The 26,088-nt window shown below is 38.9% G+C and overlaps 1 protein-coding gene across 3 annotated transcripts in view; it reads right to left on the reverse strand.

Moving 5' to 3' along the window:
- Window positions 1-446: 446 nt before the first annotated feature.
- ARHGAP9 (Rho GTPase activating protein 9) overlaps window positions 447-26,088 on the reverse strand; it is a 343,366-nt gene continuing 317,724 nt past the window's right edge. For all 3 annotated transcript variants that reach the window (XM_053708184.1, XM_053708185.1, XM_053708186.1), the window contains one exon: window positions 447-1,592. In XM_053708184.1, the coding sequence (XP_053564159.1) occupies window positions 1,403-1,592 (190 nt within the window). In that variant the 3' untranslated portion in view covers window positions 447-1,402. The remainder of the gene's footprint in view (window positions 1,593-26,088) is intronic.

Genomic DNA, 26,088 nt, shown 5'->3' on the forward strand with positions numbered 1-26,088 from the left:
TCAAAGATTAGAGTTCAGCAGATTGAAACTTCACAAAAGTGTATGCTGGCACCCAATAGATGCACCCTATATGAGCCAAGGTGGTGTCAGCTGACCTGAGACACAGCACTAGAACCAAATAGATGATAGAGTGGTCAGCATAAGCTGGTTCTGGATAAAGATTAAACAGAGCAGGTACAGGTTAAGTCAATAAGCAAGATGTAAAATCCAGGAACATGCATGCTCAGCAGTAGGCAGTCAGAAAATGACAAACAGAAGATGATCAAAAGGTACAATATACATACTGGTGTTGTAGACCATGCAGGGGAAACATCTGTCTAAAATTATGACTTATTATTGTAACAGAACTCCAGCTTGGTTTATAGAAGTCTAAAAACCTTCTTGGTTTTAGGTATGGGACACAATACTTTCAATTGCATGTGCAGTCTTTATAACCATTCAAGATGGAAGTATAAGACATCCTTTTATTCTTTGCAATAGCTACTTCTCTGTACTTTTGTGCATTTTGATTTTGATCATTCATGAGTTATACATCATTGTGGTAGAGTAGTAACTATTTGGTGACCTTATCTCAATTGTGATATTGACCATATTTTCCACACTAATATAATTTGGAAACGTTATGATCATGAGAAGGACCTGATACACATTCTAGTTCCAAGCCCATAGCAATTCCTTTCCCCCTTCTGTCATTTATCATTAAGATGTTTACATTTACCCATATCTTATGCATTTTTGCATTTTTGCTCACACCAAAATAAAGTGTTGTATCACAAGAGTATATAATCAGTAAACTACATGACAGGTAGCCCAACCATTTTATATACCAAGCACTTTCTTTTAACATTTCTGCATTTCCAAAATAATGTTAAAATAAAAAAAAACACCGTAAAAGTTGGTTTGACATATTTAAATAAACAATCTAAATGAATAATAAAAAAATAAAAAAAACAATTGTTGAATGAGTCTTATTCAAGCAAAGTATAAAAAGTCATGCAGGTTTTACACATGTGGAGGTTAAAATGGTGCAGTCACATGTGCAAATGAAATGTTGAATCTCTTTACGATTGACGCGCTGAACGTCATTGTCTATTTAACAATGAGCTTCTTTGGAACAAAGTTCTCTTTTGACAGAACAATCCCAAGCAGATCCAAGTCCAATGCACTTCAGAAGTGATTGTCTTTATAATAGGTGTTCAACAAAAACAAGCCACTTCTAATAAATGTAAACTCACAATGATCTGAATGTCTTGGTTGAATATCTTACAGACTTATTTTCTAAGATATCAAATTCATTAGATGGTCTTTATCCTCTCCCCATCACCAAAACAATCTTCTTAGATACTCTTCCTTTAATGATCTGAAGGTTTAGAAACATAAAATAGTATAGGAAATTCTTGATTCACTCCCCTGGGCAAGATGAAAAAAAGTCCTGGTAGTTGGTGAGGAGGTTTTCCACAACTTGGTTCTGATAAACCATATTTGCTGCAATGTTAGCAAGCAGTTCTTTTTCTGGTCGCATCAGTGTTGGACCAAAGACAATGCCAATGTTCTGAGTGGTCATACGATTTTGCTCTGAGTGTTCCATTACCCTGGAACGTAAAGTAAACAAGTGAGGGGAAAAAATGAACACAACTCTTTTAAACCTTTGGTTTGGGACACTGCCAATTAAAGTGACATAAAGATACTGCATTCAGTCAATAAACGGCATTGTTAATATTCTTTATCTACCCCATCACATTCTTATAATTAAAGTTTTAAAGTTAGATATTTAAGTTCATTGACATATATGTAATAATATGACAATTATAGCTCAACTAAATAATTGAAAGGCTGTTTTTTTGTTGTTGTTTTTTGCTCTATGTAACATAGGTTAACGAAAGAAAAGTATTTTAACTAATTTTTTTGAACAGGTGAACAGGATATTATTATTGGAGAGAGCAATAACCAAAAACAGCTTCTGCACACAATATTTTAAAGAAAACTATGCACCACATATATTTTATGCTTTCATCTGCATTCTAAGAGCATTTCATTTAATTTTTAAAAGAAGTTTTTTAAAAGGACTTTGCAGGTTTATTTCCTAAATTGTAAAGAAAACTATGCACCATGTATTTTTTTTTTTTTCATGTTTCGATTTATGTTCTAACAGCTTTTTACATATTTATTGAATTTTTTTAACATCTTTATACGGCATTCTAATCATTTATTTGATTGTCTCATCTAAAAATGTATTTTTAATGCATTTCACTACCCTGAATGTAAATAGCATTTTCTTTTTTAGGCTGGGAGAGGCATGCTTTCTCCGCCAAAAGAACCAATGGCGTTGACCTTATTAGCGTGCATTAATGGGAAGACCAAAGCTAAAACAGCTGTTTAAATTTAATCTATTTTTTATTTAACATTTGAATATAATGCTATTTTATATACATGATAGAATGTCTCTCTGTAAGTGCTAGTTTTCATATCCCTTTAACTTGTATTTCTGTAAGAGCACTGGGATCTAGTCCAGCCATACTTTGAAATATTAATGGCCAATTTACTCCCCTTGTTAATATAATATACAACAAGCTGTAACTGTAATAATCAGTCAGTGACAAATCACTAAGAAGTCAAACAAATAGTTTGGTCTAAAATAAATATAATAAAGGTCACCACCCAGAAGTAATATCTGAGCGTTGATTAATAGAGAAATAAATTGTGTTCTCTTTTATAATATACTGCAATCAGCTATTAGCTTTCGTGGTGTCTGTGTAAACCAGGTGTGTACATAAGCATGCGTGCACTGTTCTCGGAACACACATACAAGTCACACGTACACAGAATGATAACCGTGCCACATAACAATGATCTGAATCTTGTGCAAGTGTAGTCACATGATCAGATCAGCTGATTATGTTTGTATACAGTGTAATTGTGATGAAAAGGAAAGTGAAGGCAAACATTTTCTTTTTTTTAGATTCAGATAGAGGGGCCAATTTGACATGCTGTGAATGCCATTAGGCTCGCCGGAAACATAAGTTAAGAAGCAGCGGTCTTAAGACCACTACTCATTAACTTATCCGCCACCTCTGAAGCGGCGGACAGCAATCACACCAGTCAGATACGATCGGGATAATTGACACCCCCTGCGGCATTGCACAAGGATTTCACTAGAAATGCTTGTGCAATGTTAAATGCAGACAGTGTATGCTGTCGGCATTTAGCGATGTTGGGCGGACATGATCCGCTAGAGATGTTCATATCTGCCCGCATCATAATAAATCAGCCCCAGAGTATGCAATTTAAAACAACTTTCCAATGTACTTGTTACCTAATTTGCTTTGTTCTCTTGGTATCCTTTGTGGATAAGCATACCTGGGTAAACTCAGAAGCAGCAATGCACTATTGGAAGCTAGCTCTTGATTTGCACATATACAGCTCTTGTCAATGGCAGGCCTGTATTTCAGTAGCACATTGTTGTGCCTTCAACAAAGAATACCAATAGAATGAAGCAAATTTCATAATTTAAGTAAATTGGAAAGTTGTTTACAATTGTATACTCTATGTGAATCATGAAAGAACATTTTGGGGTTTCATGTCCCTTTAAACTTAAACTATTGCTGTACAACACATTTATAGCACAGTTTATTCTTGCTCTGTTATACTTTTTTGTTGACCAAGGTCCTGATGTGTCAGATACATTATACAAGAATATAAAAATTATCATTTCAAATTGTGTTTATGAAAGTAAAACAGTACACTATCTGTTTTTGTTATACCTTTTCCAGCACCTCCAAATTTTACACAGCAATGCCACACTAATAAATCCTCCCCAAATATAACATATCTACTTACCACTCCAAGCACCAACTCTGAATTAACTTTTAATTAAAGTGAAAGTTAATTTTACCTAGTTAAAACACAGTATATCATTATCCCCATGTATATAAACATAATCGCCATATTTTTTTTAATAAAATATATTAGTACCTGCATTTTTTTACTAACGTTTTTAGGCATCCGTTTTCTTCCTGACTCCTACCATCTTATCCTTCCTGTCTTTCTCAGTCTTTACGTATAGAGCGGTCCCACCAGCTCTATACGTATCATATATACGCGTTCACAAGCAGCAAGACCATTTGCGCATGCGCTATTTAAGATTCTATCCGCAATGCGCATGCGATTGCCAATACTGCTGGGCTCCATAGTAATGAATGAATCACGATATTGTATTCATTCATTACTATGCTATTTGCCAACGAAACAAGACGCAAAGAAGCAGCAGTGTTGTTGAACCTGATGAATAATAATGAGCAATAGTCAGCAGTTTATGTGCATTAAGTTGTGAATGTTTTGCGCATGCGCGAATCGGCCACAAGCTTTGTGATGTCTGATATGCAGATTAGATGGGGCGCATGCGCAGATGGGCCAATATGAGGATGACGTAGTGTCACGGCCGCCTAACGGCCAGGATTTCAAATGGCAGAGAGACATACTTAATGAGGAAGTAGAAAAAGGAAAGAAAAACGGGTTGTTATTACAGAAGACGATATTGTGATTTTCAAATAGGTAAAACTTCGTTTTGAAAAAAATATACAAAATTTGATGAATGAAAGTCATAATGAATTTTCATGTTAGACTTAATTCTGTAGAGCAAACGTTTAAACCTTTACCTTCACTTTAACAAAAATGTGCATTCAATATAAAACATTAAAGGGACATAATACTCATATGCTAAATCACTTGAAACTGATGCAGTATAACTGTAAAAAGCTGACAGGAAAATATCACCTGAGCATCTCTATGTAAAAAAGGAAGATATTTTACCTCACAATTTCCTCAGCTCAGCAGAGTAAGTTCTGTGTAAAAAGTTATACACAGCTGCTCCCAGCTGCAGGTAAAAAAATTAAAAAAATGAAGAAATTAACTGCAGCCAATCAGCATCAGCAGTGCTGAGGTCATGAACTCTTACTGTGATCTCATGAGATTTAACTTAACTCTCATGAGATTTCATAGTAAGCTTCCTTTACCTGATTGGTGAAATAATATGAAAGTGCACAAAGCTCATCCTTTCAGTTGTCCCGGGACAGACATACTAATATGCTGCTTAGAAATCCTTTACAATGGGAGGTGGCTACTGAGAAACTTTTGAGGTAAAATATCTTTCTTTTTTATATAGAGATGTTCAGGTGATATTTTCTAATCAGCTTTTTACAGCTATGCTGCATCACTTTCAAGTGTTTAAACATTTGGGTATTATGGCCCTTTAATAATACTTTACTGTGGTATATAGTGAAGTATAATTAACTAATCAGAAGAAACTTGTGGCTCAGTTCTGACAGTCAGATCAGATCCAAGAGCATTACAGCAAGGAACTTTGTTTTAAAAGTGGCAGAAATATTCTGAAGATTGAACATTGGAGATATACGGATGTGTAGGGTTTGAAAGCTAGGACTGTTGAGTGTTGGTTGGGTGTCAGGATATGGGGGAAGGGATCTCTGATGAAGTGCTCAGCTCATATGAACTCTAGCAAGAAACAAATAAGATTGCTTTAATTTGTCATCCAACAAACATTATGGCCTAGATTACAAGTGGTGCACTATTTTGCGCAAGATATCTAGTGGTAAACATGCTCAAGTAAAACTAATACTGCAGGTATACCACAGGCATCAGTTTGCTCATATTACAAGCTGAGAGTAAAGTTCTTCAATTAAGTGCAAATATTGTTTGCGTGCAAATGATCGGAATAGAAAGTAAACATAGTTTTCCATTGTTGTTTCCAGTTTCGTGTAAATGTTCTGTTTCATATTCATGATAGAAAATGTTTGAGTTCAGTGTCCCTTTAATGTACCTATATCACAATAACAGTAAACTGCAATTATTAACAAGTAAAATGCTTATAGTTTACACAGACTGCATGATTGGATTTACTTCAAATTAACAGTAATCATATTGTTAGCTAAATACAAATCATTTGAGTGGTTAAGGAGCAATGTATCTTGTCAACAGTATAAGATCCGGAGATGCGTCCGAATCAGGATGACTTGCTTACAGGAAGAGCTGAGAGCATAGTCACTTCCCTAAAAATGTATGAAACACACGGACCCTGAATCACACAGCCAATCTGGCCTCTGGAGAAGTTTTTTTTTTTTTTGCAACAGCAGCTGTTCTCTACCCAAGACAAATGAGATCTCTAAAGGGGGAGGCAGGAAGTGGAATAGAAAAAAAGTGACTCAATAGAAAAGAAGTAATCTAAGTACCAGGAACATAACTATTTCTTCACTAGTTTATAATCTCATTTGCAGTACTGTAGGCATTGAGCTGATTGCAGATAACATATTAGGTAACTACTTTTGTAAAGAAAGATATAAAAACCTTAAATTATTACAATAACTCTAAGCTTCAAAACTTCTGTTATATCAGCTGTGCATATATTATCATCTTACATATTTCTTCATAAAATATGTTTTAAATTAGTGTTCAATAGCCTAACAGATGGGGTTTGCCATCCAGTCGTTTAGAAGCCTTAAGGGCCACATAGAAATGAATGGATTTTAAACAAAGAATAAAATATTTTATCAACTTTATTGGCAAAATGGCCAGGCATGCATATTTCTGCATTTGTTCACTAAACGAAGGCTAAAACTGCCTGCGGTCAGCGGTATTTGGCTCTTTTTGGAATCAGATATATTCGTGAAAAAAAAAGTGCAATACATAAATATCTGGATTTGCACTGATATTTGTATATTTTCCTTTTCTTTACAAATATATCCAATACCAAAAATAGATGAATGTCACAGATCACAGACATTTTCAACATTAGATCAAACGAAATGCACATGTCCCAAAATGACCATTTACTGACTCATTACTTTACATTTTTTCTTTTAACTTTATGAACTAAAAGAAGTGATGATTAAAATTGTAATGTACTGCTGCTCAATTTTTATTATTATTATTATTATTATTGTTATTATTATTGTTTTTACTAGTTATCCACTTATACAATGTTTTTGTGTTCTTAAAGGGACAGTCAACTCCAAAAAAATTCCATTCCCCAGTTTTGCACAGCCGACACTGTTATATTAATATACGTTTTACCTTGTATCTAAGCCTCTTCTGACAGTGCCCTAATCACATGACTATTTATTTATTATCTATTGACTTGCATTTTTGGCAATTAGTGCTGTGTATTGCACAACTCCACAGGAGAGAGCACAATGTTATCTATAGGGCACACATGAATACCAGTCTCTTGTGAAAAGCTAATAAAAAGCATGTGATAAGAGGCTGTCTGTAGTGGCTTAGAAACAGGCAAAAATTTAGAGGTTTAAATGTTATAAAGTATATTAATATAACAATTATAGTTGTGCAAAGCTGATGAATGGATATGTAAGGCATGATCTAACTTTTTTTATCAATAACAATTTTGGTGTAGACTGTCCCTTTAAAGTGTATAGATCATGTGTACTAAGTTTGAATGCAACTAAATGAACTGCATTGTCTGAGAGTGTTATCTCTGGATGTCTCAATAAATCAACTGAAAGGAGAACTATTTTATTGTAAGTCTCTTTTAAAGGGAGATTATCTACGTTGTGAAATATGTCATCAGTGCATAAGTAATAGGAAATGTATCTATTACCTGATTATAATGTATCAGAGAGTTGGTGAACCAGCTGCCAATACAATGTTTTAGTGAATAACTAATTCTTATAATAAACATTAAACATAACTTATCATTTCCTGATTGTGACATAAAATGCATTCTAGCAGTATGAGAATAGAGCTGAGCTACTCAGCAGCTGGGGGAGGAACCAGCCCATTGCTTTAAATTAATATCACCTGGGCTTTTGGTTAATGGTTTCTCATATCTGAAGTCTCAGTGGGCCAGTTGTGGGCGTCTTGCTTTACAATTGTTTATTTAGAAATACCCCATCCGGCTGAGTCATTTTTTCATTATTTATTTCATTGATTCGACTGTTGTTCCTTGACATGAGCTGAACATGTGCAATGGCAAATAAAAACTGTAACCTTTCTATGCTTTAAATGTGTTTTCTGGGGACTGGCAAATGTGACAATGACTTTTAAAGGTATCCTGCATTACATAATCTAGTAATTTATAGTCAGAAATGTCTGCATTTATATTGAACTCGAATCAACAAGAATGGCTGCAGTAATTAAGTGAAAAGGAAAACGATGTGACCTTCACCTAATTAGATTAGTACTAAAAGATTAGTAATGCTAATAAATAGCAGCATATGTGAAATGTGTAATAATGAGTGAGCTTTTACTGATAAATATCATACACGTATGACCAGATTACAAGTGGTGCGCTTTTTAGTGCTTTCACTGGAGCGATAACACTGCCAGAAGTAAAGATTTTGTTAGCGCGCGTATTACAAGTTAACAGTAAACATTTTGCACGCGAGCACAACCCAAATCTCGTTAACTAAGGGACATCGGATATTACGACTGCTCTAACTTATTCTCCCCGTAGACTTCAATGAAGAGCGCAAGAGAAAAAACTCTTGCGCTAACCCAACATCATGATAAACCCACAAGGCTATATTCCAATATATCCTATATATATCTGTATATATTTTTTCTACTTTGGGGACATGATTGTTCTATATTGTTGATACTGGCAGAACATTTGATAAAGATGTCATAACGACATTGAAACGTTATGAATGTACTTGCTTTTTGATATGAATTAAAAATTGTTTTCACTAAAGACCAGTGAGTGCCTTCTTGCAAACGAGGAATATATATAGGCTTATATAGTCTGTGCTGATTAAAATCACCTTCAACTGGCAGGCAGGTGGAGCCAGGGAACCAGCAGATGTAGGCAACAGGGGAGCAATTACATATATATGGCGCAGGCTTCAGTGTGAGCGCTGCAACCCACGCCGCCCGTAATTTCACCTCGCACATCGGGGTATTATATAAACCCTGCCGGCAGTTCAAAAAGTGCCGTAAGTCTGATAAAGTAGCGATGTCCAGAAATGAGCGTAAATACAAATTTCTTGTGTCGCCAGTGACTTACGGCACTTTAGAAACTGCCGGCACCTAAGAAAAGTAAAGAAAATAACAAATCTCCTGTAAAAGTCTAACACTCCTCACAAAAATAAGACTGACACGTAAAAACCCCTATATCCGCAATCCCCCCCCCTCACTACTAATAATAAATGTATTAACCCCTAGACCGACAACCCCCCACAACGCAATAAGCCTAATTAAACTATTAACCCCTATATCCGCCATCAAACCCACACCGCAAGTAATAACTCAATCATTAACCCCTAAATCCGCCAACCCCAACATCGTAAACTACCTATTAAAACTATTAACCCTTAATCTGCCATTAACCCCACCACAATAAATCTATTCAAGTATTAACCCCTAAACCGCCATAGCCCACAACGCAATAAACCTAACCCCTAACCTAACCCCCCCATCCTAACATCCCCTAAATGAACCCAAATTACCTAATTAACCAAATACTAAAGATACTATTAAATTAAAAAAAACTAATACTACTTTAAAAATACAAATAAACTAAGTATAAATTAAAAGGACAGTCTAATCCAAATTCTGGAGTAGACTGTCTCTTAAAGCTACAATTACAGAAAATAAAAAAATCTAAGATTACAGAAAATAATAAAGAAAATTACAAAATTTGACAAAAATTATACCTAATCCCTATGAAAATAAAAAAGTCCCCCCCCAAAATAAAAACACTCCCTAATCTAATAAACTACCAGTAGCCCTTAAAGGGGCTTTTTGCAGGGCATTGCCCCAAGATAATCAGCTCTTTTTCCAAAAAATACACAACACCCCCCTAACAGTAAAACACCCCACCCACCAAACCCCCCCAAATAAAATAACCTAACACTAAAAACCCTAAACTACCCATTGCCCTGAAAAGGGCATTTGTTGGGCAATGCCCTTAAAAAGGCATTCAGCTCTTTTTCTGCCCACCCTATCTAAATAAAATAAACCCCCCAAAAAACCCTTAAAAAAAACCTAAGTCTAACCCCCAAGTGGTCCTCACCTGTCCTGAAGTCCGGTGGAGAAGGTCCTGTTCCAGGAGGTGAAGTCTTCTTCCAAGTGGCAACCTCTTCTTTCTTCTTCCAGGAACCAGCTGGCACGGAGCAGAGGGCAGAGTTGAAGATCGATGACCGCAGAGCTGAAGACCGGCGACCCTGGAATTGAATATCGGCGAGCCTGGAACTGAAGACCGGCGACCGCTGAACCATGGAGCATGGAGGATCCTCTTCATACGATCTCCACCATATACTGAATAGGAATTCAAGGTATGCGATTAAAAATGGAGTCCCTTGAATTCCTATTGGCTGATTTGAGCCTTCAAATCAGCCAATCGCTATTCAAATCAGCCAATAGAATTTTTCCTATTGGTTGATTTGAACAGCCAATAGGATTTCAGTAGCTCTCATCCTATTGGCTGATTTTAATTTGAAGGCTCATATCAGCCAATAGGAATTAAAAGGATGACATTTTTAATCGCGTACCTTGAATTCCTATTCAGTGTACGGCGGAGATCGTATGAAGAGGATACTCCATGCTTCATGGCTCCGCGGACGCCAGTCTTTAGTTCCAGGCTCACCGGTCTTCAGCTCCGCAGTCTTCAACTCTGCCCACACTTCACAACATTTATGCTCACTTCACAACATTTATTACCATGAAATTTATAGTGCAACTTACTGATAGTCCAGTTGCAAGACATTTTGCACAGTATCATAGATCGAAGACTGATGACCTAACTTTTGTTGGAATTGAATCAGTAAAAATTAGTAGAAGAGGAGGAAAAATTGATAAAATCCTTCTTCAAAAGAAACAAGATGATGTACAAACTTAAGACTTTGTCACCTAATGGTTTAATTGAAAAATTGGAGTTCGCCTCCTTCCTAACCTGATTAACCTGTAAATATGTGTATTTCAAATTGTTCATGCACTAAAACAAACATTCGGGTAGATTACGAGTTTTGCGGTATGAGGGGTGCGTTGCTAACTTGCCCGTTATTCTCAAGGCTCACTTCCCTACAGCGCTGGTATTACAGGTTTTTATAAACCCAGCATTAACAGGCAAGAAGTGAGCGTAGAGCAAAATTGAGCTTCACACTGCACTCCAATACCAGCGCTGCTTAAGTCAGCGGTAAGCTGGTCGTACGTGCTCATGCACGATTTCTCCATAGACATCAATGGGGAGAGCTGGCTGAGAAAAAGTCTAACACCTGCAATAAAGCAGCGTAAAACTCAGTAACGCAGCCCCATTGATTTCTATGGGGAAACACATTTTATGTTTACACCTAACACCCTAACATGAACCCCGAGTTTAAACATCCCTAATCTTACACTTATTAACCCCTAATCTGCTGCCCCCGACATCGCTGACACCTACATTATATTTATTAACCCCTAATCTCTCGTCCCCAATATCGCCACAACCTACCTAGACTTATTAACCCCTAATCTGCCACCCCCAACGTCACTGCCACTATATTAAATGTATTAACCCCTAAATCTAAGTCTAACCCTAACCCTAACACCCCCTGACTTAAATATAATTTAAATAAATCTAAATAAAATTACTATCATTAACTAAATGAATCCTATTTAAAACTAAATACTTACCTATAAAATAAACCAAAAGCTAGCTACAATATAATTAATAGTTACATTGTATCTAGTTTACGGCTAGATTACGAGTTTTTGTCGGTAAGGCTTGCGGGGCTAACGAGCAGTTTCAGCTCACCGCTCACCTACAAACAACGCTGGTATTACGGGTTTTTTAAACCCGGCGTTAGCCGCAGAAAAGTGAGCGTTGAGCAAAATTTAGCTCCACATCTCACCTCAATACCAGCGCTGCTTACGGTAGTGGTGAGCTGGCAAAACGTGCTTGTGCACGATTTCCCCATAGGAATCAATAGGGCAGATTCGGCTGAAAAAAAACCTAATACCTGCAAAAAAGCAGCAGTCAGCTCCTAACGCAGCCCCATTGATTACTATGGGGAAATACATTTATGTCTACACCTAACACCCTAACATGAACCCCGAGTCTAAACACCCCTAATCTTACACTTATTAACCCCTAATCTGCTGCCCCCGACATCGCCGACACCTACATTATATTTATTAACCCCTACTCTGCCGCCCCCAATGTCGCCGCAACCTACCTACAATTATTAAACCCTAATCTGCCGCCCCCAACATCACCGCCACTGTATTAAAGTTACTAACCCCTAAACCTGAGTCTAACCCTAACCCTAACCCCCCTAACTTAAATATAATTTAAATAAATCTAAATAAAATTACTACAATTAAATAAATAATGCCTATTTAAAACTAAATACTTACCTATAAAATAAACCCTAATCTAGCTACAATATAACTAATAGTTACATTGTAGCTAGTTTAGGGTTTATTTTTATTTTACAGGCAACTTTGTATTTATTTTAACTAGGTACAATAGTTACTAAATAGTTATTAACTATTTAATAACTTCCTAGTTAAAATAAAGACAAATATACCTGTAAAATAAAACCTAACCTAAGTTACTATTACACCTAACACTACACTATAATTAAATAAATTAACTAAATTAACTACAATTAATTACAATTAAATTAAATAAACTAAAGTACGGAAAAAAAAACACTAAATTACAGAAAATAATAAAATAATTACAATTTTTTTAAACTAATTACACCTACTCTAATCCCCCTAACAAAATAAAAAAGCCCCCCAAAATAATAAAAAAAATCCCTACCCTATACTAAATTACAAATAGCCCTTAAAAGGGCCTTTTGCGGGGCATTGCCCCAAAGTAATCAGCTCTTTTACCTGGAAAAAAAATACAATACCCCCCAACATTAAAACCCACCACCCACACACCCAACCCTACTCTAAAACCCACCCAATACCCCCTTAATAAAACCTAACACGAACCCCTTGAAGATCACCCTACCTTGAGACGTCTTCACCCAACTGGGCAGAAGTGGTCCTCCAGACAGTCCGAAGTCTTCATCCTATCCAGGCAGAAGAGGTCCTCCAGTCGGGCAGAAGTCTTCATCCAGACGGCATCTTCTATCTTCATCCATCCGGAGCGGAGCGGGTCCATCTTCAAGACATCTGACATGGAGCATCCTCTTCTTTCCGACGACTAACACTAAATGACGGTACCTTTAAGTGACGTAATCCAAGATGGCGTCCCTTCAATTCCAATTGGCTGTTAGAATTCTATCAGCCAATCGGAATTAAGGTAGAAAAAATCCTATTGGCTGATCCAATAAGCCAATAGGATTGAAGTTCAATCCTATTGGCTGATCCAATCAGCCAATAGGATTGAGCTTGCATTCTATTGGCTGATTGGAACAGCCAATAGAATGCGAGCTCAATCCTATTGGCTGATTGGATCAGCCAATAGGATTTTTTCGACCTTAATTCCGATTGGCTGATAGAATTCTATTAGCCAATCGGAAATTGAAGGGATGCCATCTTGGATGACGTCACTTAAAGGTATCGTCATTTAGTGTTAGTTGTCGGAAAGAAGAGGATGCTCCACGTCGGATGTCTTGAAGATGGTCCCGCTCCGAGCCAGATGGCTGAAGATAGAAGATGCCGTCTGGATGAAGACTTCTGCCCGTCTGGGGGACCTCTTCTGCCCGGTTGGGTGAAGACGTCTCAAAGTAGGGTGATCTTCAAGGGGTTAGTGTTTTTTAAGGGGGTATTGGGTGGGTTTTAGAGTAGGGTTGGGTGTGTGGGTGGTGGGTTTTAATGTTGGGGGGGTATTGTAATTTTTTTTACAGTTAAAAGAGCTGATTGCTTTGGGGCAATGACCAGCAAAAAGCCCTTTTAAGGGCTATTTGTAATTTAGTATAGGGTAGGGATTTTTATTATTTTGGGGGGCTTTTTTATTTTATTAGGGGGATTAGTTTAGGTGTAATTAGCTTAAAATACTTGTAATTATTTTATTATTTTCTGTAATTTAGTGTTTGTTTTTTTCGTAATTTAGATAATTGTATTTAATTGTAGTTAGTTTAGGGAATTAATTTAATTATAGTGTAGTGTTAGGTGTAATTGTAACTTAGGTTTATTTTTATTTTACAGGTAAATTTGTCTTTATTTTAACTAGGTAGCTATTAAATAGTTAATAACTATTTAATAACTATTCTACCTAGTTAAAATAAATACAAAGTTGCCTGTAAAATAAAAATAAATCCTATGCTAGCTACAATGTAACTATTAGTTATATTGTAGCTAGCTTAGGGTTTATTTTATAGGTAAGTATTTAGTTTTAAATAGGAATAATTTATTTAATTATAGTTATTTTATTTATATTTATTTAAATTATATTTAAGTTAGGGGGTGTTAGGGTTAGACTTAGGTTTAGGGGTTAATACATTTAATATAGTTGCGGCAACGTTGTGGGCAGCAGATTAGGGGTTAATAAATGTAGGTAGGTAGGTGGCGGCGATGTTAGGGTTGGCAGATTAGGGGTTAATAAAATTTAACTAGTGTTTGTGAGGCGGGAGTGCGGCGGTTTAGGGGTTAATATATTTATTAAGGTGGCGGCAATGTCCGGTCGGAAGATTAGGGGTTAAAATTTTTATTTAAGTGTTTGCGATGTGGGGGGGGGGCTCGGTTTAGGGGTTAATAGGTAGTTTATGGGTGTTAGTGTACTTTTTAGAACTTTAGTTAAGAGTTTTATGCCACGGCGTTGTAGTGTAAAACTCTTAACTACTGACTTTTAAATGCGGTACGAGTCTTGACAGGAGAGGGTATACCACTCACTTCTTCCATACTTGTAATACCGGCATTAGGAAAATCCCATTGAAAATATGGGATACGCAATTTACGTAAGTGGATTTGCGGTATGTTGGAGTCACGGAAAAATAGTGAGCGGTACACATGTACCTGCCAGACTCGTAATACCAGCGGCCGTTAAAAAGCAGCGTTGGGACCTCTCAATGCTGCTTTTTAAGGCTAAAGCAAAACTCGTAATCTAGGTGTTAGGGTTTATTTTTATTTTACAGGCAAGTTTGTATTTATTTTAACTAGGTGGAATAGTTACTAAATAGTTAGTCACTATTTAATAACTACCTAGCTAAAATAAATACAAAATTTACCTGTAAAATAAAACCTAACCTAAGTTACACTAACACCTAACACTACACTACAATTAAATAAATTCCCTACATTAAATACAATTACATAAATTAAATTAAATTAAATTAGCTAAATCACACAAAAAAAACAACAGTAAATTACAGAAAATAAAAAACAAATTACAAGATCTTTATACTAATTACACAAAATCTAATAGCCCTATCAAAATAAAACAAAGCCCTAGCCTAAACTAAACTATCAATAGTCCTTAAAAGGGCCTTTTGCGGGGCATTGCCCCAAAGAAATCAGCTCTTTTACCTGTAAAAAAAAAATAAAAGCCTAACTAAAAAAAAAACTAAGCTCCCCATTGCCCTGAAAAGGGCATTTGTATGGGCATTGCCCTTAAAAGGGCATTTAGCTCTATTGCTGCCCAAAGCCCTAACCTAAAAAATAAACCCACCCAATACACCCTTAAAAAACACCAACCCCCGAAGATTCACTTACCAGGAGAAGTCTTCATCCAAGCGGCAAGGTGTCCTCAACAAAGCCGGCAGAAGTGGTCCTCCAGATGGGCAGAAGTGGTCCTCCAGACGGGCAGAAATCTTCATCAAGACGGCATCTTCTATCTTCATCCTTCCGACGTGGAGCGGCTCCATCTTCAAGACATCCGCCGCGGAGCTTCCTCTTCAATCGACGTCTTCTTCGGAATGAATATCTCTTTAAGTGACGTCATCCAAGATGGCGTCCCTTAGATTCTGATTGGCTGATAGCCAATCGGAATTAAGGTAGAAAAAATCCTATTGGCTGATGCAATCAGCCAATAGGATTGAACTTCAATCCTATTAGCTGATCCAATAGGATTTTTTCAACCTTAATTCCAATTGACTGATAGAATTCTATCAACCAATCGGAATCTAAGGGACGCCATCTTGGATGACGTCACTTAAAGGAACCTTCATTCGTTGGGAGTCGTTGTAAGAAGAGGATGCTCCATGCCGGATGTCTTGAAGATGGACCCGCTCCGCGCCAGGTAGATGAAGATAGAAGATGCCGTCTGGATGAAGACTTCTGCCCGTCTGGAGGACCACTTCTCCTGGCTTGGATGAAGACTTCTCTTGGATGACGTCACTTAAAGAGATATTCATTCTGAAGAAGATGACGATTGAAGAGGAAGCTCCGCGCCGGATGTCTTGAAGATGGAGCCGCTCCGCGTCGGAAGGATGAAGATAGAAGATGCCGTCTGGATGAAGATTTCTGCCCGTCTGGAGGACCACTTCTGCCCATCTGGAGGACCACTTCTGCCGGCTTCGTTGAGGACATCTTGCCGCTTGGATGAAGACTTCTCCCAGTAAGTGAATCTTTGGGGGTTAGTGTTAGGATTTTTTAAGGGTTTATTGGGTGGGTTTATTTAGCTAGTTTAATTTAATTTATTTAATTGTATTTAATGTAGGGAATTTATTTAATTGTAGTGTAGTGTTAGGTGTTATTGTAACTTAGGTTAGATTTTATTTTACAGGTAAATTTGTATTTATTTTAGCTAGGCAGTTATTAAATAGTTAATAACTATTTAGTAACTATTCTACCTAGTTAAAATAAATACAAACGTGCCTGTAAAATAAAAATAAACCCTAGGCTAGCTACAATGTAACTATTAGTTATATTGTAGCTAGCTTAGGGTTTATTTTATAGGTAAGTATTTAGTTTTAATAAAAAACAATTATACACAATATGCTAGATGTTACCAACAATATTTATGTACAAATGGTTGAAATACTCCCCTCTGTGTGTACCGCAGCCTTCTATCAGTCTCTCCCAAAATGAGACTGCTTAAAATTGTGGTTGTATGTGGTATAGAGGCGCAGGTATTTTCTTATTCAATGTTCCAAAATTGCTCTGAAAAAGTTCAGAGTCTGGCTCCCTCTTGTGAGTTAATCTGTGTGATGTGTTGAGAATAAGGGTTTCTCAAATCCAGTGTGGTCCGATAAAATCGGAATCCGGGTCCTTGTGCAGCACTCCCACTGGTATGGTAGACAAGAATCCAAAGGACAGCAAGCAATAAATTGTATATAAAATACCAATTTATTTTAAAACATGTCACTATAGACAAAAGGATAAAAGCTCAAATAAAAAGCTCTACGCGTTTCAACGATATTACCTCTTTCTCAAGAGCAATAAAAATTATAAGATGCTGCCTTTGAATTTACACAGGTGCTTTATATACAAGGTAATCAATCTTCCTTTTCCGGTGTTACCGGAGCCAGGCTCACAAAGTTATTAAAACACCAATATCATCAGCCGATTTTTACTTCAAATAATGTTCAAAGTTAATTTTGGTTATATGCAAAAAGATCTAATTGTAGTTTAAATTTACAAATCGGAGGAAGATATTTTGAAAATTTTACCTCACCTATTTAGACCAATCAGAATCATTTGAATGTAACAGTTCCCTTTCGAGTTCGTGGTAAGTATAAGTTCCAAAAATGTTAGTGTTTGCAATGCGGGAGTGCGGCGGTTTAGGGGTTAATATGTTTATTCTAGTGGCGGCGATGTCCCGAGCTGCAGATTAGGGGTTAAAAAAATTATTTTAGTATTTGCGATGCAGGAAGTCCTCGGTTTAGGGGTTAATAGGTAGTTTATGGGTGTTAGTGTACTTTTTAGCACTTTAGTTATGAGTTTTATGCTACAGCGTTGTAGTGTAAAACTCATAACTACTGACTTTAATCTTGACGGGATAGGGTGTACCGCTCCCTTTTTGGCCTCCCAGGACAAACTCGTAATACCAGCGCTATCGAAGTCCCATAGAAAAAAGGCTTTACGAACTTTACGTAAGTCGGTTTGCGGTAAGGCCAAAAAAGTGTGTGGTGCCCCTTTACCTGCAAGACTCGTAATACCAGTGGGCGTAGAAAAGCAGCGTTAGGACCTGTTAACGCTGCTTTTTCACCTTACCGCAAAACTTGTAATCTAGGTGAGTGTGTTTGTTTGTTTTGTTTTTTATGGTCATTAAAGTCCCATTAGTTTGTGAATATCTTGTGATTGTCCATATGTATATTAAATTAGAATAACTTTGATTATCCGATACAATTAGTTTGCTCCTGTCCTAAAAATATTTGTAACATTTTACTAATGTAATGTTTTGATGTTACTAATGTACAAAATTAATTGTGGCAATACTGTAGAAAAAAATTGTTTTTTTTTATTAATGATACCCTGTTTAAAAGAAAGGTTGCAGAGGACGTTGTTTTGGATTACAAAATTACAAGGAAGAAAAGGCTGATTTGCAGATCGCATAAGTGTTCGCTTTAGCGTGACTCTGTAATGGTTCTTTATAAATCTCAGCAGCTGCTGAGTTTCATGTGACACCTGTATCCAATATATGGCAACCTCTACAGGGTTATGTCACAACCCAGAAGAAGCTCAGAGCAACCATGAGAGTGGAGTGAAACGTGCAATGGAACGCGTTTTGTACATTTATTGCATAAATCGTTTGTATCTGATTCTTAACTTATTTAGATATAGATTTATAGGTGCTGTTTACCTAGACTTTTAGATCTCACTTATTTTGTGAGATATACTCTCCTTTTATGCTCGTATTTCTATTATTGTTTGCTTGTAGATGTAGTGCACTGCTGAATTATTTTATAGGGCTGATGACTACAGCTGCCATTGTCTTAATGATAAAAAAAAAACGCTTCATGGGGCAGTTTAAAAATTGCACATAAAGAGCTAGATTACAAGTGGAGCACAATATTGCGCTTACATGAGAGTGATATTTGCGCTGTACTCAGTTATACCAGCACACATGAATAGGCGCTGGAATTACAAGTGCTGCACAATATGAATGTGACCTTGTCAAGCGCTAATGAGAGAGTGCTTCCATAGGCTTAATTGGAGCCTCGTTTTCATGCCAACAGACATGGCGAACCACCTAGCACAGCCCAGGGGGGAAATTGCACAGCAATAAATAAATATATATATTTGGTTATATACATATATATTTATGTGTTTATATGTGTATCTACACATATTAACACATAAATATATATGGTTACTTAAAAAGTGATAATACAAAAACAAACTATTTAACAATGCAATAAGGATATGTGTACAATGTGAATCCACGGTGTCAAAGTATATATAAAACCCCAATGTTCCAGGTATATTCTTCTTGCCTCAAAAAAAAAAAATATATAATAGTGAAGTACAGTTTATATGTGGACAAAGCCAAAACTGCCAAGGGGCTACTCACCTATGGATGAGCCTAACCGGCATATACATATATATTTATAGTGAAAACATTGTCTCCCATTCACCTTCATGTAAAGGCACTTTTATTGCCATTTTTTTTCTAACACCCCACATCCCCTCACTTTAACCCTTATAATTGCTCTGTGCAGTTTTTATTAAGATGCTCATATTTTTTATTTAATGTTACTTTGCTGTCCTTTTTATATGAGGGGCAACTTTTTTATTAACCAGAGATCTGATCTCTGGGTAATGATTTCTAGTGCACAGTGAAATCTCGGTCAATTAACCAGCCACTAGTAATAGCTGGTTATTTAACGTGCGCCTGTAAACTGGCAGATTTTCCCCTTTGCGGGTGCTTGTAAAGATAACACTCCACTCGTAATTTGGCACAAGGTGGAAGTGAGAAAAAAGTAGGATCAAAAGATGCCTTGTCAAGGAGGCATTTCAAGGATACACGATTCTATTTAGAAAAGCATGAAAATTAAACTAAAAATGCACTACCTAAACAAAAATTAATTAACTTAGACACATTACATTATTATTAATAATACTAATAGTACTACTACTAATAATACTAATAGTACTACTAATTATAATACTAATAGTACTAATAATACTACTAATAGTACTAATAATTATAATACTAATAGTAGTACTAATAATAATAGTACTAATTGTACTACTAATAATAATACTAATAGTACTACTAATAATATTATTAATATTACTACTAATTATAATACTAATAGTACTACTGTCAGTAAAGTCAAAATAACCCTTTAATGATTCAGACTAAGCATGTCATTTTAAACACATTTTCAAGCAACTTCTACTATCAAATAAGATTTGTTCTTTTGGTATCCATTGTTGAGCTCAGGAGCATGCACAAGTCTTTAGCACTTTATGGTAGCAATATTTGCAACGTTTGCAACAATGTTATACAAAGTTGCAAACAGCTGCTATATAGTGCTAAAGACACATGAATGCTCATGAGCTCCTATCAGTCTACTACTTGCTCTTCAACAGATGATATCAAGAGAACAAAGCAAATTGTAAAGTTGTTTAAAATTACTTGTTCTATCCAGACCACAAATGGTAAAATTTGATCTTACTATCCCTTTAATTTTAGTTTACATTACAGACAAATTGTTGTATTGGGACATGTTGCTGAAAAGTTTCCATAAAATAAGAGAGAAAAATAAATTAGGGGTTAATAGTGCAAATCTAACAAAAACTATTTATATCTATACTATAATTGTGTTTGTAATGTCCGTTGCCGTCAGCAGTTGTGCACGCATCCTCAAAGGAATTTGGATGCGCGTGCAGCTGCCTCGCGGCGACCGACAGCTTCAGGAGCTCCAACTCTCAGCTGTAACATAACAGCTGAGAGCTGGAGCTTCTGAAGCTTCAGGCATCTGCCGCATTTGGAGCCAGAGTGCGATCGGTGCTCCGCCTCCATATGATGCCAGATGCCTGATCGTTACAGACGGTGACACTGTGTGTATCAGCGTCTGTAACGATCTTCTGCTGGTGCCGATGGGAGGTGTGGGTGGGTGGTGGGTGGGCAGCTCAGCAGGGAAGGGGAGGCAGTGGGAGTGCCCTAATTTTTTTTAAAAATGGTGGCTCAGCAGGGAAGGGGAGGCAGTGGGAGTGCCCCAATTAAAAAAAAGGACAGAGGGAGAGAGAGTAAAAGAGAAGGGGAGAGAGAGTAAAAGAGAAGGGGGGTGAGAGCAAAAGAGGAGGGGGAGAGAGCAAAAGAGGGGGGGAGAGCAAAAGAGAGGGGAGAGGGAGAGAAAAAGCATAAGAGAGGGGAGAGCAAAAGAGAGAGGAGAGAGAGAGCAAATGAGAGCTGGAGAGAGAGCAAAAGAGAGGGGAGAGTGAGAGCAAAAGAGAGAAGAGAGAGAGAGCAAAAGAGAGGGGAGAGATAGCAAAAGAGAGGGGAGAGAGAGAGCAAAAGAGAGGGGGGAGAGAGCAAAAGAGAGGGGGAGAGAGAGCAAATGAGAGGGCAGAGAGAGAGAGAGAAAATGAAAGGGGAGAGAGAGAGCAAATGAGAGGGCAGAGAGAGAGAGAGAAAATGAAAGGGGAGAGAGAGAGAGCAAATGAGAGGGCAGAGAGAGAGAGAGAGAAAATGAAAGAGGGGAGGGAGAGCAAAAGAGAGGGAAGAGCAAAAGAGAGGGGGGAGAGAGCAAAAGAGAGGGGGAGTGGGAGAGCAAAAGAGAGGGGGAGATTGCAAAAGAGAGGGGGGAGAGAGAGCAAAAGAGAGAGGGAGAGAGAGCACAAAAGAGAGGGGGAGAGAGAGAGCAAAAGAGAGGGGGGAGAGAGCAAAAGAGAGGGGGAAAGAGAGCACAAAAGAGAGGGGGAGAGAGAGAGAGCAAAATAGAAGGGGAGAGAGAGAGCAAAATAGAAGGGGAGAGAGAGAGCAAAAGATAGGGGGAGAGAGAGAGACCAAATGAGAGCTGGATAGGGAGCAAAAGAGAGGGGAGAGAGAGCAAAAGCGAGGGGAGAGAGCAAAATAGAGGGGAGAGAGAGAGAAAAGAGAGGGGGAGAGAGCAAAAAAAGGGGGGAGAGAGCAAAAGAGAGGGAGAGAGAGAGCAAAAGAGAGGGGAGATATAGCGCAAAAGAGAGGGGGAGAGAGAGAGCAAAGGAGAGGGGGCGAGAGCAAAAGAGAGGGGGAAAGAGAGCACAAAAGAGAGAGGGAGAGAGAGAGCAAAAGAGAGGGGGAAACAGAGGGGGAAAGAGAGAGAGACCAAATGAGAGCTGGAGAGAGAGCAAAAGAGAGGGGAGAGAGAGCAAAAGAGAGGGGGTTGAGAGCAAAAGAGAGGGAGGAAAGAGCAAAAGAGAGGGAGAGTGAGAGCAAAATAGAGGGAGGAAAGAGCAAAAGAGAGGGAGAGAGAGAGCAAAAGAGAGGGGGAGATATAGCGCAAAAGAGAGGGGGAGAGAGAGAGCAAAGGAGAGGGGGAGAGAGCAAAAGAGAGGGGGAAAGAGCACAAAATAGAGGGAGAGAGAGCAAAAGAGAGGTAATAGAGAGAGCAGAAGAGAGGGAGAGAGAGTGAGCAAAAGAGAAGGGGAGAGAGAGCAAATGAGAGCTGGAAAGAGAGCAAAAGAGAGGGGAGAGAGAGCAAAAGAGAGGGGAGAGGGAGAGAAAAAGCATTAAAGAGGGGAGAGCAAAAGAGAGAGGAGAGAGAGAGCAAATGAGAGCTGGAGAGAGAGCAAAGAGAGGGGAGAGTGAGAGCAAAAGAGAGGGGAGAGAGAGCAAAAGAGAGGGGAGAGAGAGAGCAAAAGAGAGGGGGAGAGAGCAAAAGAGAGGGGGAGAGAGAGCAAATGAGAGGGCAGAGAGAGAGAGAGAAAATGAAAGGGGAGAGAGAGAGCAAATGAGTGGGCAGAGAGAGAGAGAGAAAATGAAAGGGGGAGGGAGAGCAAAAGAGAGGGAAGAGCAAAAGAGAGGGGGGAGAGAGCAAAAGAGAGGGGGAGTGGGAGAGCAAAAGAGAGGGGGAGAGTGCAAAAGAGAGGGGGAGAGAGAGCAAAAGAGAGAGGGAGAGAGAGCACAAAAGAGAGGGGGAGAGAGAGAGCAAAAGAGAGGGGGGAGAGAGCAAAAGAGAGGGGGAAAGAGAGCACAAAAGAGAGGGGGAGAGAGAGAGCAAAAGAGAAGGGGAGAGAGCAAAAGATAGGGGGAGAGAGAGACAAAATGAGAGCTGGATAGGGAGCAAAAGAGAGGGGAGAGAGAGCAAAAGCGAGGGAGAGAGAGCAAAATAGAGGGGAAAAAGAGAGAAAAGAGAGGGGGGAGAGAGCAAAAAAAGGGGGGGAGAGAGCAAAAGAGAGGGGAGATATAGTGCAAAAGAGAGGGGGAGAGAGAGAGCAAAGGAGAGGGGGAGAGAGCAAAAGAGAGGGGGAAAGAGAGCACAAAAGAAAGAGGGAGAGAGAGAGCAAAAGAGAGGGGGAAAGAGAGAGAGACCAAATGAGAGCTGGAGAGAGAGCAAAAGAGAGGGGAGAGAGAGCAAAAGAGAGGGGGTTGAGAGCAAAAGAGAGGGAGGAAAGAGCAAAAGAGAGGGAGAGAGAGAGCAAAATAGAGGGAGGAAAGAGCAAAAGAGAGGGAGAGAGAGAGCAAAAGAGAGGGGGAGATATAGCGCAAAAGAGAGGGGGAGAGAGAGAGCAAAGGTGAGGGGGAGAGAGCAAAAGAGAGGGGGAAAGAGCACAAAAGAGAGAGGGAGAGAGAGAGCAAAAGAGAGGGGGATAGAGAGAGCAGAAGAGAGGGAAAGAGAGAGAGAGAGCAAAAGAGAAGGGGAGAGAGAGAGAGCAAATGAGAGCTGGAGAGAGAGCAAAAGAGAGGGGAGAGAGAGCAAAAGAGAGGGGAGAGAGCAAAAGAGAGGGGAGAGAGCAGAAGAGAGGGGAGAGAGAGAGAGCAAAAGAGAGGGGGGAGAGAGAGCAAAAGAGAGGGGAGAGGGAGAGCAAAAGAGAGGGGGAGAGAGAGCAAAAGAGGGGGTAGAGAGAGCAAAAGAGAGGGGGGGAGAGAGAGCAAAAGAAATGGGGGAGAGAGAGCAAAAGGAGTGGTGAAAGAATCCACCTGGATGGCAGGGTGGTGAAAGAATCCACCTAGATGCAGCGTAAGCTGCATCCAGGTGGATTCAGAAAATGGCAGGGTAGTTACATCACCACAATAGGCCGCCCTTCCAAAAATGGCAGGGTGGTTCCGTCACCACAAAATACTGCCCTCTGGGCAGGCTTTCCCACTTATTTATATAAATGAAGAGTTACAAAATAGATTCGGCTAGATTATGAGTTTTCGTCAGTAATGGCGTGCGGTGCTAACGCACAGTTTTTCCTTACCGCTCACCTACAGTAACGCTGGTGTTACGGGTCTTTAGAAACCCGGCGTTAGCCGGAAAAAAGTGAGCGTAGAGCAGAATTTAGATCAACATCTCACCTCAATACCAGCGCTGCTTATGGTAGCAGTAAGCTGGAAAAACGTGCTTGTGCACAATTTCCCCATAGAGATCAATGGGGCAGAGCCAGCTGAAAAAAACCTAACACCTGCAAAAAAGCAGCGTTCAGCTCCTAATGCAGACCCATTTATTCCTATGGGGAAACAAAAGTTATGTCTACACCTAACACCCTAACATGAACCCCGAGTCTAAACATCCCTAATATTACACTTATTAACCCCTGCTTCGCCGATACCTGCATTATATTATTAACCCCTAATCTTCCGCTCCGGACACCGCCGCCACCTACATTATACTAATGAACCCCTAATCTGATGCCCCCAACATTGCCGAACCCTACATTATATTTATTAAACCCTAATCTGCATCCCCCAATGTCGCCGCCACCTACCTACAATTATTAACCCCTAATCTTCCGCCCCCACCATCACCGCAACTATACTAAAGTTATTAACCCATAAACCTAAGTATAACCCTAACCCACTCACCCAACTGGGCAGAAGTGGTCCTCCAGACGGTCTGAAGTCTTCATCCTATCCGGGCAGAAGAGGTCCTCCAGACGGGCAGAAGTCTTCATCCAGACGGCATCTTCTATCTTCATCCATCCGGAGCGGAGCGGGTCCATCTTCAAGACATTTGACGCAGAGCATCCTCTTCGTTCGAGATGGCGTCCCTTAGATTCCGATTGGCTGATAGAATTCTATCAGCCAATAGGAATTAAGGTATAAAAAATCCTATTGGCTGATCCAATCAGCCAATAGGATCGAGCTTGCATTCTATTGGCTGTTCCAATCAGCCAATATTATGCAAGCTCAATCGTATTGGCTGTTCTAATCAGCCAATAGGATTGAACTTCAATCCTATTGGCTGACTGGATCAGCCAATTGGATTTTTTCTAACTTAATTCCGATTGGCTAATAGAATTCTATCAGCCAATTGGAATTGAAGGGACAACATCTCAGATGACGTCATTTAAAGGACCCGTCATTGTTCCAGTCGCCGTCGAATGAAGAGGATGCTCCGCGTCGGATGTCTTGAAGATGGACCTGCTCTGCTCCGGATGGATGAAGATAGAAGATGCCGCCTGGATGAAGACTTCTGCCCGTCTGGAGGACCTCTTCTGCCCAAATAGGATGAAGACTTTGGACCGTCTGGAGGACCACTTCTGCCCGGTTAGGTGAAGACTTAGGGTGATCTTCAAGGGGGTAGTGTTGGGTTTTATTAAGGGGGGATTGGGTGGGTTTTAGAGTAGAGTTGGGTGTGTGGGTGGTGGGTTGTAATGTTGGGGGGGTATTGTCATTTTTTTTAAGGTAAAAGAGCTGATTACTTAACACTAAATTACACAAATACAAATTACAAGATATTTAAACTAATTACACCTAAGCTTAAAGCCCTATCAAAATAAAAAAGCCCCCCCAAAATAAAAAATAACCCTAGCCTAAACTAAACTACCAATAGCCCTTAAAAGGGCCTTTTGCAGGGCATTGCCCCAAAGAAATCAGCTCTTTTACCTGTAAAAAAAATACAAACAACCCCCAACAGTAAAACCCACCACCCACACAACCAACCCCCCAAATAAAACCCTAACTAAAAAAACCTAAGCTCCCCATTGCCCTGAAAAGGGAATTTGGATGGGCATTGCCCTTAAAAGGGCATTTAGCTCTATTGCTGCCCTAACCTAAAAATAAAACCCACCCAATAAACCCTTAAAAAAAAAACTAACACTAACCCCCTGAAGATCCACTTACAGTTTTGAAGATCCGACATCCATCCTCAATGAAGCCGGGAGAAG

This window comes from Bombina bombina, chromosome 3 (genome assembly GCF_027579735.1).
Source record: "Bombina bombina isolate aBomBom1 chromosome 3, aBomBom1.pri, whole genome shotgun sequence".
Classification (NCBI taxonomy): domain Eukaryota; kingdom Metazoa; phylum Chordata; class Amphibia; order Anura; family Bombinatoridae; genus Bombina; species Bombina bombina.